General features: G+C 37.1%; 1 protein-coding gene and 2 long non-coding RNA genes across 3 annotated transcripts; all 3 read left to right on the top strand.

The window, feature by feature from the left end:
• Positions 1–1,869: 1,869 nt before the first annotated feature.
• Positions 1,870–2,542, top strand: LOC146929303 (uncharacterized). Its single transcript, XR_015005985.1, has 3 exons — positions 1,870–1,984; positions 2,106–2,224; positions 2,305–2,542. It is a non-coding gene; the product is annotated as an uncharacterized LOC146929303 (long non-coding RNA).
• A 5,214-nt stretch (positions 2,543–7,756) lies between these two features.
• LOC146929302 (uncharacterized) lies at positions 7,757–8,807 on the top strand. The gene is made up of 2 exons (XR_015008255.1): positions 7,757–7,910; positions 8,472–8,807. It is a non-coding gene; the product is annotated as an uncharacterized LOC146929302 (long non-coding RNA).
• Positions 8,808–9,871: 1,064 nt separating this feature from the next.
• LOC146929301 (uncharacterized) lies at positions 9,872–11,793 on the top strand. Its single transcript, XM_085707287.1, has 2 exons — positions 9,872–10,384; positions 11,671–11,793. Exons 1-2 carry the CDS (start codon positions 9,872–9,874, stop codon positions 11,791–11,793), a joined length of 636 nt encoding a protein of 211 aa, XP_085563413.1.
• The last annotated feature ends 928 nt before the right edge of the window (positions 11,794–12,721 follow it).

Here is a 12,721-nt window from a genome sequence, read left to right as displayed (position 1 = left end):
ACGAAAGGAATTACTAGAAAGAAAGTCCTAAACACATCCAATAGGATGAGACTAATGCCCAAAGGTCACAAGTGATGGTAACCCGACCTACATGACTGGAGATCCCAAGAAATAGGTTCAATGGGTAATAACAAGTCACAAGTGATAGAACATGCTATGATAAAAGTAAGAAAGCATGATTCCTGCAGTGATAGAAGGATGAGATAATAGAAACTCTTAATGAGATCTATACTCTATTTGGAGTGGAGTACATAGCTACAGGAGTACTCTTGATAGACTCACCTATACGAATGTGGAACTAAGGGCCGGTTCCTATGGGATTCGGGGCAGAATACCTAGAGCGTTCGTTAAAACCGGGATACACGTGCAAGGCCATAAACGCACGGGCTTTTAGAATACACCTTATGAAAAGGTTTGTGTGTGGGTTCTATGTCTGAGATAGAGTTCAATGCTGTAAGCAACTCTTGTTAAATCAGAACATTATCCGCTATGCAAAGGTTCAAGTTGTTGGCGACACCTTTGTTTACTAGCAAATCTTATTGAGACGTTTTTGACGTTATTTATGAAACCATTTTTTAAATTCAAGTGGGGGATTGTTGGAACATGTGTGGAAATTGAGTTAAAAAGACTAAACACAAATTCCCATGTTGGGTAGAACTAGTGTTGTGTGAATTGAAAAAAGTGGAAGTCCCACATCGGATGGAACACACACATTAGTAGTGTTTATATAGTGGGGGTGTACCTCTAATTAATGGGGGTACATAAGCACTAGAGAAAAAAAAATATATATTGATATATATTTTATTATTTGGAAATGATAAATTTAATAATTAATTTAATCATTATTAGAAAGTGTTTTCTTAGTCCCCAAGTTTTGCTAAAATATTTTGGTACATAATATAATATATTTTTGTACTAAATTTAATATATTTTATTACTCAATTGAGATATTTTTGTACTAGATCTAATATGTGAATTACTTAATGACAAAGTAATGTATTACTTGTTCCCAAAGTTTCTCACTTATTAGTTGTGAGTTTTCCCTATAAATAGAGAACTCACATAGTGCATTCCACACACCGAAAAGAATTTCATTGAGTTGTCGGGAATTCTTTTATTCTCTTCTCCCTCCGACTTGTGTTAACAAGTTTCTTTTATTCTACTCCTTTCTGTCCCTTTCGGTTTCAAATAGTGCGCTTACGTACCGTATCGAGTGGCTTCGATCAATCGATTGAACCATATTTTAAGAGTGTTCTTAAGACCATAGTCCCTTTTCGGTTTAATGTCCCTTCGGAATTAAGAATGGTCTTAAGTTCATAGTCCCTTTCGATAATATATGTCCCTTCGGAATAAAGAGTACTATTAAGATCATAGTCCCTTTCGTAATAATAATGTCCCGTCGGAATTATGAATGATCTTAACAGTATATAAATTATTTAAATATTTTTCTATTTGAGGAGAAATGGTGGTATCACCATATTTGAGTGGTCGTAGTACCATATTGAAAGTTTGGAGAACTTAAAAATTAGAATGGTGGAAACACCATATTTGAGTGGTCTTAGCACCATAATAGAATGGTAATAATACCATATTAAAGTGGTTTCAGTATTAAAGAGTGGTCTTAGTACCATATTTGAGGGTGTAATTCTCGAACGATTTTCTACAGTGCATTAGTTAATCGAACAGTTGTAGCCGGGCTTGTTTTATCCTGGAGGCGGCGTGGTTGATAGTCTACCTTGCACAATTTTGGGTAGTGCCACGAAACGTCTTAAAGAGAGCGACCTGGTCGTGACTCAACCTAGTAACAACTTCGGTAGATAATAAAATTTGGAAATTCAAATACAACAGTTTGAAAATCCAAAAACGACAGTGACGATATCTGAGAGTTTGAGCATTATGTCTGAACTTGTGTTTCTTAGATGCCTCTAAAAGCAATCTTTAAAGCATGGTTCTGATTATCAAAAGTGAAGTTAGTGTATGCATGGTATTGGATGCAAGTTACATTGAGTCATTGTTACTTCATTGACTGTTGTTTGTATGGCTAATATATATATTGTTAATTTTTCATGTGCCTTTTTGTTGATGTATTGTTTGTGTCTTGCAAGTGTTATGCTAGAATTCTGCAATGGAAATTCATAATGGCTAGTAGTGAAAAACGGGAGGGGAAATGCTACAGTTGTTTTTTTCAGGTGTGTTTCTTACGGATATAATAGTGACAGTCCAAGTGAGTTGAACAGTCACAGCGATTATTATCCTAACTCTTTTCATGTTTTGGAAAATCTTAATTTTAGTTTTAATGCACAGAGCACTCAATTTTACTCCATCCGGCTGGTTCCCATTTTGTTTTGTCATAACTAGATGTTTTCTCTCAAGGGAACTTTTGGATCAAGTATCACGTTAGAGGTGGTTAGACATCTAAAGCAATCGCTAGTAAAACTAAGAATTCACTATGACGATTGGGGAGTACGTGCATGAACCAGATCTTACAGGCCATGATGGATCATTTATATGAAGTTGATGAAGTCAAATTTTTGATGTTCAATCCGTATTTGGTTTGTACAAAAGAGTTGCTTGTTCATTGTTTGCATGAGATTGGGTAATGTTGTATCGGTGTGTGTGTGTCTATATATATATATATATATATATATATATATATATATATATATATATATATATATATATATATATATATATATATATATATATTTTATTTTTATTTTTGAATGGCAAAACTTATTAATAACCACTTCTTTGCACAAGACAAACATGGATCAACAGGAGAAAGTATAAAACAAAGGCGTTGTATATAGCGGAACACCTAAATGAAAACTCTTACAAACATCAATTCATAAACCATCTAATTGAGGGCTGCTGCCAACATCAATAATAAAAATTAACCACCAAAATCAAAATCAACACTTAAATCAAAGCCAATCTTCCACACTTCATCGCGAAAGACCAGAGAAACAAAATTCAATTACCTAATGATTGCTACACACCAAACCTCATGTCCTTCTTCTTAACCAACAAAACTGGAGCACCCCACGGAGAAACACTCGGCCTGATAAACTGCTTCTCAAGCAACTCTTCCGACTGCTTCTTCAATTCACCCAACTCTGATGCTGACATCCGATACGGCGCAATCGAAATAGGACTCGTTCCTGGTACCAAATCAATTGCAAACTCAACTTCCCTCTCTGGCGGTAACTCGGTAATGTCGTCCGGAAAAACTTCTGGAAACTCTTGCACTACCGGCAAATCACCAACTCTTTTCTCACTACTCTCCTTCAAGGAAGCAAATATCATGAACACACTAGCTTCACCGTCCAAAGACTTCTTCATTTGCTCTGCGGTCAAGAACTTCTCACCCATCTCAGCTACCGGCTTAGAAAACGTTACACTCTTGGTCAAACAATTAACGTTAACACCAAAAGTCAACATCCAATCCATACCAAAAATCACGTCCATATGCTTCAACGGAAGACACACAAGATCCAACTCAAAATCAACATTACCAAAGCTAATAGGACACTTAGCACACACTAAGGAAGTAGTCACCGAACCACTAGCCGGGGTGTCGATAACCATCCCTCGCGACAACGGAGTCACAACCAAACCCAAACGCTCAACACAACTAACAACGATAAAAGAATGAGTAGAACCAGTATCAATAATTGCAATCAAAGGAGTACTATTGATAAAACACATACCTCGGATGAGATTATTCGGATGCTCCACCTCTTCCGCATTCAGTGCAAACACCTTCCCCGCCACCTTCTTTGGCTTGGTACACTTAGTACTAAGATGACCCTCTTCACCACAGTTGAAACAAGTAATATCCTTCTTGCACTCAAACGCCTTGTGACCCTTCTGCCCACACTTGTAGCAACTTTCTCCCTTCTTGCAATCACTAGAGTAATGACCCAAGATTCCACACTTGTAGCATCTCACCTCAGCAACATTCGGCTTAGAGCCTCCACCAGATTCCTTTTTCTTTCCTTTGTCCCTGTTGTATGGCTTCCCAAATCCATGACCCTTTCCTTTCTTCTCATTCATAGCCTTATAATGATTCACCTTGACCTTTCCAGCTTCATCAAACATGCGACACTTGTGCACCAAAATGTCAAAATCTCGGATCTCCTGAATACACATATACTGATAGATATCGGGCCTCAAATCGCTCTCGAACTTCACACACTTAGAAACCATATCATCCTCCGCATTGATGTACGGACAAAACCTCGAAAGCTCCTCAAACTTTGCAGCTTACTCAGCCACTAAACGGTTCTCTTGCTTCAAGTTCAAGAATTCCACTTCCTTTTTGGCCCTCAAATCCTCAGGAAAGTACTTCCTCAAAAACTCAGTCTTGAACCTAGCCCAAGTCACAACTTCACCACCGACCTCAAGTCTCCCCTTAGCATTGGTCCACTAATACTCAGCCTCCTCAGCAAGCATATGAGTAGCCATCCTGACCTTCTGATCCTCGCTAGTCACCATAGCATGAAAGATCCTCTCCATGGCTTGCATCCATGTCTGAGCTCCATCCGGGTCATACCTACCCTTGAACGTCGGCGGACTGTTTCGCAAGAAACGATCAAGCCTCCGGTCCTCAGCTTCTCCAAGATCACGATGACCAACCGCCGCCTGCTCGTTAGCTTGAGCCAACGCCTGTGCCATTGCAGTCAAAGCCTCTGCAATCGCTCTATCATCTCTACCACCAGCCATCTCACTTCTACACAAAACCAACCAACAAATAAGAACAACAACACAACAAACAAGTACCGAAGGTATCTCATTACCATTCGCGTACAACAGGAAAATTCAACGGATGCTAGTCCGGACAAGACTGACCACAGCTCTGATACCAACTTGTAACGCCCTATTTCTATTAAAGCGATAAAACACGCGAATATAACAAATATTCAAGAAATAGACGCTACGTCTCAACAAAACTCCAAAATGATCATGCATATATAAAACATCTCGACAGTCACAGCGGATACAAATCATATATCTCTAACATATACATGCCATGGTCAAAAATACATCATCATATAAAAATTCTCCTAGTCCAAACAAGTGGACAAATCTCAACAAAATAAAACAAATCCGACAATAAACATAAGACACGACAATCCTAATCAGAGCCTAAACCTACGACTCCAAACGATAGCGGAGATAGCTCCCGCTATCCAAGCACTCACCAAAGCGACAACTCCTACACAACGTCTACCCATCCATACAGACAGGTAGGCGGTCAAAACCACTGGAGGTTAACATTACATTAATCATAATCAATACAAATAACTAGATACATTTATATATATCATTTCAATTCTTCACTTAATAAATGAATAATTAACCTCCACATATTCATTCACATAACTTTCTCAATAACACAAATATATGCATTCATCACACATACATCAACTACACCTTCATCACATTCATCATTAAATGCAACATTCAAGACTCATGCTATAATGATATGCGCCTAACTCGACACATATATGCATGTGGTACCAAATCTCCTCAAGGTCGTCACCCATGATGCAACAAAAACATCATTATCAACGGCTATAGTCAACGACAATATGGATATAACACCCGACACGACATATGATGCATGAACATATGACTCAATCCACTATGCATATGTTCACAACAATTCAATGACTATATTCAACGGCTATAATCAACGGCTATCATCAACATTCAACTTTATCATAAAGTTCAACAACTCCATTTAATACAACACATGATAACAAACATCATATTTTTCACCTAACAATTATTCAAACATCTTCTTACAACCATATCAAACTATCCATAGAGGATTTATAAAGCATTCGGCTCATAAAACCATTTTCATCAAAGTTCGTCTCTAACTTCACCATTTTAGAATAATTGAAGCTTTTGAACCAAAACCAAGTAAACAAGATTCAATGCCTTAACTAAGTATTCCTCTAGACCACATATAAGTGCAATAGAGCATACAATTGCGTTTCACCGGCTAAACACGACGAAATCATGAAATTCCCAAAGTTCGTCTCTCTTTGTCATTTTTACAAAAGAATCCCATTTTCAAAGCAAAACATGTTAAGACTTGATGAAACCAATCACAACCATTTTTAGAAATCATATAAACATTATACAAACTTAACCCTACTTCAATTTCACGAGAAAAGCGAGTTTCCAGAAAATTGACGTTTTGGACCATTTTTCAAAAGTTAACTGAATTTTACAAAATCAAGTCCAATTTGATTCAAATGAAGTTCTAGTAGGATTAATTGTATAAACAGAGGTTAAACAAGTCAAAAGAAACATTTTAGAAAGCCCGGATTGGTCCCTAAGTGCACGAAGCGAAGAAATAAAAATGGCTGAACTGAGTGTTGCACGCTTAAGCGTCCAACTTCCAGTAGCTTCTGGGAGTTACTCGCTTTTGGTACGCTTGCGGCACGCTGGTGTAGCTCGCTTAAGCGTCCTCTGCACGCTTAAGCGTCCTACACCAGAAGTTCAAAAACCAGTTACGGGTTCCAACCCTTTTTACCCCAAAATCCCCTTTTTGATCTTTCCAAACCCCAAAACTTAATCCCAAAGATGTTTATAGGTCTTATACACTTCAAAACACTTAAACATACACAAGTTTTGAGATTAAAACATCAATTTAACAAAATTCATCAATTCACCAAAACTTCCACAACTTTCAACAACAACAACAAAACCTCATCATAATCCACCAATTCATGATACCCGATGTATCTATTCATCAACAACGCATTCAACAACAACAACAACAACAACAACATTTGAACATGAATTCATCATCAATCTAACAACCACAACATTATTCATCATCAATTTCATACAAAAACTCATCATGTTCATATATACCCACTTTGACATACAAATTCAACAACAACAACACAATTATCATTCAATTCATGCATATAATTATATCATCAAAATTAAGCACGAATTTCTACATCTAAAATCAAATTAACCACTTAACCACAATTATGCAAAGAAATAGGGTAGAAATTAAACTACTAGATTATGATTAAAGCCTAACCCCCTTACCTTAATTCTTCACAATCAACACTAAGGCTTCACTTTAGCTCCCAAAGCTTGAATCTCTAGCTCCTCTAGCCCTCTCTAAATCTTCCTCTTCAAACCCTTATCTTCTCTCTATCTCTATCTCTTCTCAATTGAAAAATGAAAAATGATGGTGTAAACCCTATTTTCTCTACAAACTAGAGTTTATATAGGTTCCACCTAATTGGGCTCAACTCACAATGCCTTAATGGGCCTAACCTATTTCTATTCTAACCCAAAATGTTACTACTCACTTAACGGTAAAATGTAGTACTAACGGTCACCTATCGGTAATAAAAACAATTCACTACAACTCCCTAGCACTTAGTAAAATAATACTAGCTCTCACTAAGTACTAAAAATAATCCTCATCAAAATTACTAAATTACCCCTACTCACAAAATGACCAAAATACCCTTCTAACACCGAATTCTACAATTCCTGATCAAAAATACACACAGAGGCAAATAATCACATAAGAGCACATATAACACACATAAATAAATAAATAAATCTAACGAAAAATCGGGCTGTTACAAAAACCTCGTCCAATGTTTACATTAAGCAAATAGTTTTTAACAACTATTTGGTTTCATGAAATTCCTCAATAAATTAGAATAGTTATTAGATGCCACAAAAGTAAATTTTGTATCATGTTTGCCCCTTTAACCAATATAATAGACCTTACATAAAATGTTGCTTGTAATTATAGTGAAAACATAGTTCTCAATATTTAATCATTTTTTATTACTTATCTAGCATTCAAAAACATGCATACATGTATACATACATGTCGTGTGTGACAATTCTTCCTGGTATGTATATTTTTATGATTTTTTCTTTAATCATGTTAGTGTTCTTTGGTCATTAATTAATTTTAGGATTAATTTGATATATTTCTTAGATTTTTTATTCATGAGTTTAATAATATGTTTATGCTTTCATATCCTTAAAGAACCATATAATTTTCATAATTTGTTTTTCATTGGTTTAACATAGTGTTGAGATTGTTGGCAAATCAACAAAGCCTATATGGGGTTTTTAATCACAATTTTTTTGGAAAAGAAGTTACGTTGAGATTATCTTGTGATCACATTATGAGCTAGTAGATTTGAACTCACAATATTCAATCAAATTTTGTAGTGTGATATATTGAACAACTTGCGGTACGATGAATTTCTGTTTTAGACCATATAAGTAGTATTACACTATTTTTAGGGTTTTAAAATCAAATGAGTTAGAGAAAAATAGTATAAACACTTGAAAAACCATGAAATGAGAATTAAACATTGGAAAAGAGATATTGATATTTCTTTCATTTTCATCATCCCTAATATCGTTATCTCTATTGTTTTTATGTCAATTTCAATGAATAGCTAAATCCTTTCCGCTAAGGTTAAGGTGAACATCTTTTGATCTATTTTTAATTAAATTCACGTGTGATTTATGCCATTGATTTTTTTTCTTCATCTTTTGTCTGTATTTGTGATTAATTTTTCCTTGATCAATTCGAATTTCTTTCAGGATTACTTCAATATTGAAAACCTGTTAGTAATAAATTGTACTAAGTATACTTATTAGATGGCACTAATAATTAGATGTTATTAAAGTCTATTTATGCATCACATTTGTCCGTTTAGTCCACTGAATACATCTTAATTAAAAATGTTGCGTGTAATTATAGTTCAAACATATTTAGCAATATTTCATTATTTTGTATTTCTTATATAGATGTTCATAATGTGTGTGTGTTGTGTGTGTGTGTGTGTGTCTATATATATATATATATATATATATATATATATATATAGAGAGAGAGAGAGAGAGAGAGAGAGAGAGAGAGAGAGAGAGAGAGAGAGAGTAACTCCTTAATAAGTTGTCTAGAATTCTTACTATAGTGTTAAAATTTCGTATAGGATGCATTAAATTACAATACATAATTGAAGTCTGAAATAAACTGATAGCATACATATGTCTCAAATACATGTTAATACATCTGAAGTACATAACTGACATAAAGGAACATGAACTAACTAGCAAATTATTTACAAAAGAAAACAACTCAGCACAGCTCCACTTGGTCAGAGATCTCATGGAGAATCATAGCAAGGAATGGAACCAAATAATAATAGCAAGCAATCTTCCGGAATTTGAGGGTGATCAAATTACCCAAATCCCTCTTATTCAGGAACATATAAAGGACAATCTTATGTGGCTGCATTCTAAGGATGGCAACTACTCAGTTAAGTCTGGCTACAACCTTATCAGAGAATGGGTTCAACACAAGGAACAAGGATCCTCCAACACTACTAGTATGCAAAAACTGTGGAAAACAGTATGGTCCCTTAACACCATACCTAGACACAAGGATTTCCTATGGAGAGTTCTCAATGAAGCAGTGCCTGTAAGACAACAATTACACAACAAAGGATTGACACTCGACATGTTTTGCCCCAGGTGTGTAAATAAAATTGAAACTCTAAACCACAGTTTTATGGAATGTTCGTATGCTAGAAAAGTATGGTTTGGTTCAACTCTCAATATCAAGTTCCCTGATCACACTGAATATAACTTCACTGATTGGCTCCTAAATCTTTTCCTCACACAAGATAACAACACTCTTATTTATACTGCTTCCCTCCTCTACAACATATGGTATGCGCGAAATAAATACATTTTTGAGGAAAGAAGCATCAACGAGGAATAAGTAATAGCAAACATCAGCAAAAATATTCAAGAGTACAACGCATGCAATTCTATTATTTCCAGATCACAAATGTGTCAAAATACTAGATCTCACCCTCAAGCAAAACAAGACAGAAAAACAATTTGGAAGAAGCCCGAACCAAATTTCTATAAAATCAACACAGATGCATGTTTAGCTGAAGACCAAACCTGGGGTTTAGCAGCTGTTTGCCGCGACGAAACCGGAAGTGTCCTCGCTGCAGCTACATGGAGTCGAAAGGGATTCAAAGATCCAGCATCAGCAGAAGCTTACGGGATGTATTTGGTTATGGACTTCGCTGAGCAGTGCGGGTTCAGGGAGGTGATCTTCGAATCAGACAATGAAATGCTTGTGAAGTCTCTCAAAGCAAAGGAGCAGAACATAAACCTCTATGTCGGCAACATCATCAAAGGGATCAATTTTAGACAGCATAGGTTTAGAAAGGTAGACTTTAGTCATGTGGGTAGGAAGGGGAATGGCCCAGCTCACAAGTTGGCCCATCATGCTTTGTCTGAGCCCAATGAAATCTGGCTGGAGGAAACTCCCTCTTGTATTATGACTGAGGTCCTTAGGGATATGTTTAATCAATAATAAGTCTTCTCCTTTTTGTCAAAAAAAAAAAACTAGCAAGTACATAATACCAAAAATATAGTCTGGATACATAAGTACAACATGATATACATGAACGAAGCAAATAACATAACACTAAATACATATAATGAGACATAAACATAGGAGCTGTACGATTAAACAGTAGCGTTCTCCTTATGTTGGTCTATATGGCCAATAAGGACACGCGCTAGAGGGGGGTGAATAGCGAAATAAAAGTTTTCTTTTAACAACTCCGTTTTGTTGAGGAGTTCCAGAACATGATAAATTATGTGAAATGCCAAACTTATCACAAAATTCTTCAAAGTGGTGGTTAACAAACTCACCACCATGATCACTTCTAAGAGATATAATTTTCAAGGAAAGTTGATTTTGGATAACTTTAGCAAATTTAGCAAAGGCGTCAAAGGTATCATCCTTGCTAAACAAAAATAAAGCCTAAGTAAATCTATAAAAGTCATTAACAATTACAAAACCGTAGTAATTTCCACCTAGAGTTTTTGTCCTAGAGGGACCAAAAAGATCAAGGTGGAGAATCTCTAGAGGTTTTGAAGTAGAAACAATATTTTCGGGTTTAAAAGACACTCTAGTTTGCTTCACCTTTTGACAAGCTTCACATAATTTATCATTTTCAAATTTAATTTCAAGTAAGCCAATTACTAGATCTTTGGACAATACTTTGTTTAGAAAATCAAAGTGGACATGGCTAAGGCGTCTATGCCATAACCAAGAATCTTCATTCTTAACCATGAGACACTTAGCCCCACTTAATGATACATCATCTAAATCAAGGACATATACATTATCAACACGCAAACCCTTAAACATAACATCCTTATCATTATTATGTTCAATGATGCAACATTCGGCATTAAAAGTAATTGTAAACCCATTATTATTCTTAAGCCCATCGACTAACATAACGTCTGTTCTGGACCACTCACACGACTACACGTGTGCAATATTACGCCGCCTCAAGGCTTCATACTCAAATAAGCACGCCAACTCGCCTGCGCCTTGCCATTCTGGAGTACACCTCCTTGCCGGGATCACGCTACACGTGTCCACTCCAGTTCCTAATCATACACCACATAATCCGGAGACAATTATGCCAAGAGCACGCTAATATAAGGGTGAACTTGCTTCACCTTCAAGGTACACATCACTTTTCACAACTCTCCTAAGACTTTTCTCTTACTTCCGTTACTGATTTGATTGTCAGAGTGCTAACGTTCCTGCAGGCACCTTTCATTCCACCGCAGATACGCTTCGTCGCCGCACCAGAAGCCATTACTGATCATCGGAGAATTCTTCACAATCGTTGCAACTCAACTGTTCTCAACGGACAGATCATTTGGCTTTAGAGGGGGGATCGTTCGCTAAACCGCCTCAAACCAACGATCCTCCTTTGTAATCATTTTCTGTTATGCGCATCTCTGCCGTAACCGTTTTCGGATTACACGTTATTCTACCGCAATGATCGACAATTACTGTTCCTACATTCAAAATCGTGACCAAAATTCGTGGAAGAACCACCGCGAGTCATCCATCCTTCAATCGAACACCACGCACGACGCGTCAAGTTCTTCGAAGTCAAGCAAGCTCGATTCGCGAAATAGTGAATCCAAACAAAAACGATGCTACTTTCAACGCCGCCACGACTGCCTCTGATTCAACGATCCTCCCTACGTCTCTGCCAAGAGAGAGTGGCATCCCTTCAAGGATGCTCCCTCATATTTGACCATCATCCGAGACAAAAGAGTTACTGGTGAACCTGCTCCAACAACATAACGATCGACTCGAAAATGAGGAAAACAACCGCAGAGGAACATCGAAGAAGATTCCTGAGGGGAGCATTAGAAGAATTTCGTCGATCCCTGAAAATAGTCTTAGGAGTTTCAACGCTCTCTCTGGCGATCCTGATTTGGAGTGCGAGAGGCTCCTTCCTACGGCGTCCTTCACAACGACTAGGCAAAGTACTTAATTGCTGGAAGACTCCGACACGCCCTCGGCCACCTTGGGAAACAGGGATGGAACATCGCAAACCGTACGCTAACGAAAAAGAAAGAGAGAAAATCTCCAGAAGGAAGACATGTGAGAAGAAAAAGCTAGAAAACTCTGAAGACGCCACCAAGAGTGGTGCCTTAGGCTGGCGGATGATCCAGCACAGAAAGGGAACCGAGACGACAAGGGATCCGCGCGTTAATTGTCGCAGCACCCGTAAAGAGAAAGGACCACTCAGAGCGGCCTACGATGGAAAACCGCGCCACGAGAACACCAATCAGCGAGGGA

The sequence above is a fragment of the Medicago sativa genome, chromosome 4 (genome assembly GCF_051527215.1).
Source record: "Medicago sativa cultivar Bolivia chromosome 4, Bolivia_mono, whole genome shotgun sequence".
NCBI lineage: Eukaryota > Viridiplantae > Streptophyta > Magnoliopsida > Fabales > Fabaceae > Medicago > Medicago sativa.
This window is presented reverse-complemented; position numbering and strand designations above follow the sequence as displayed.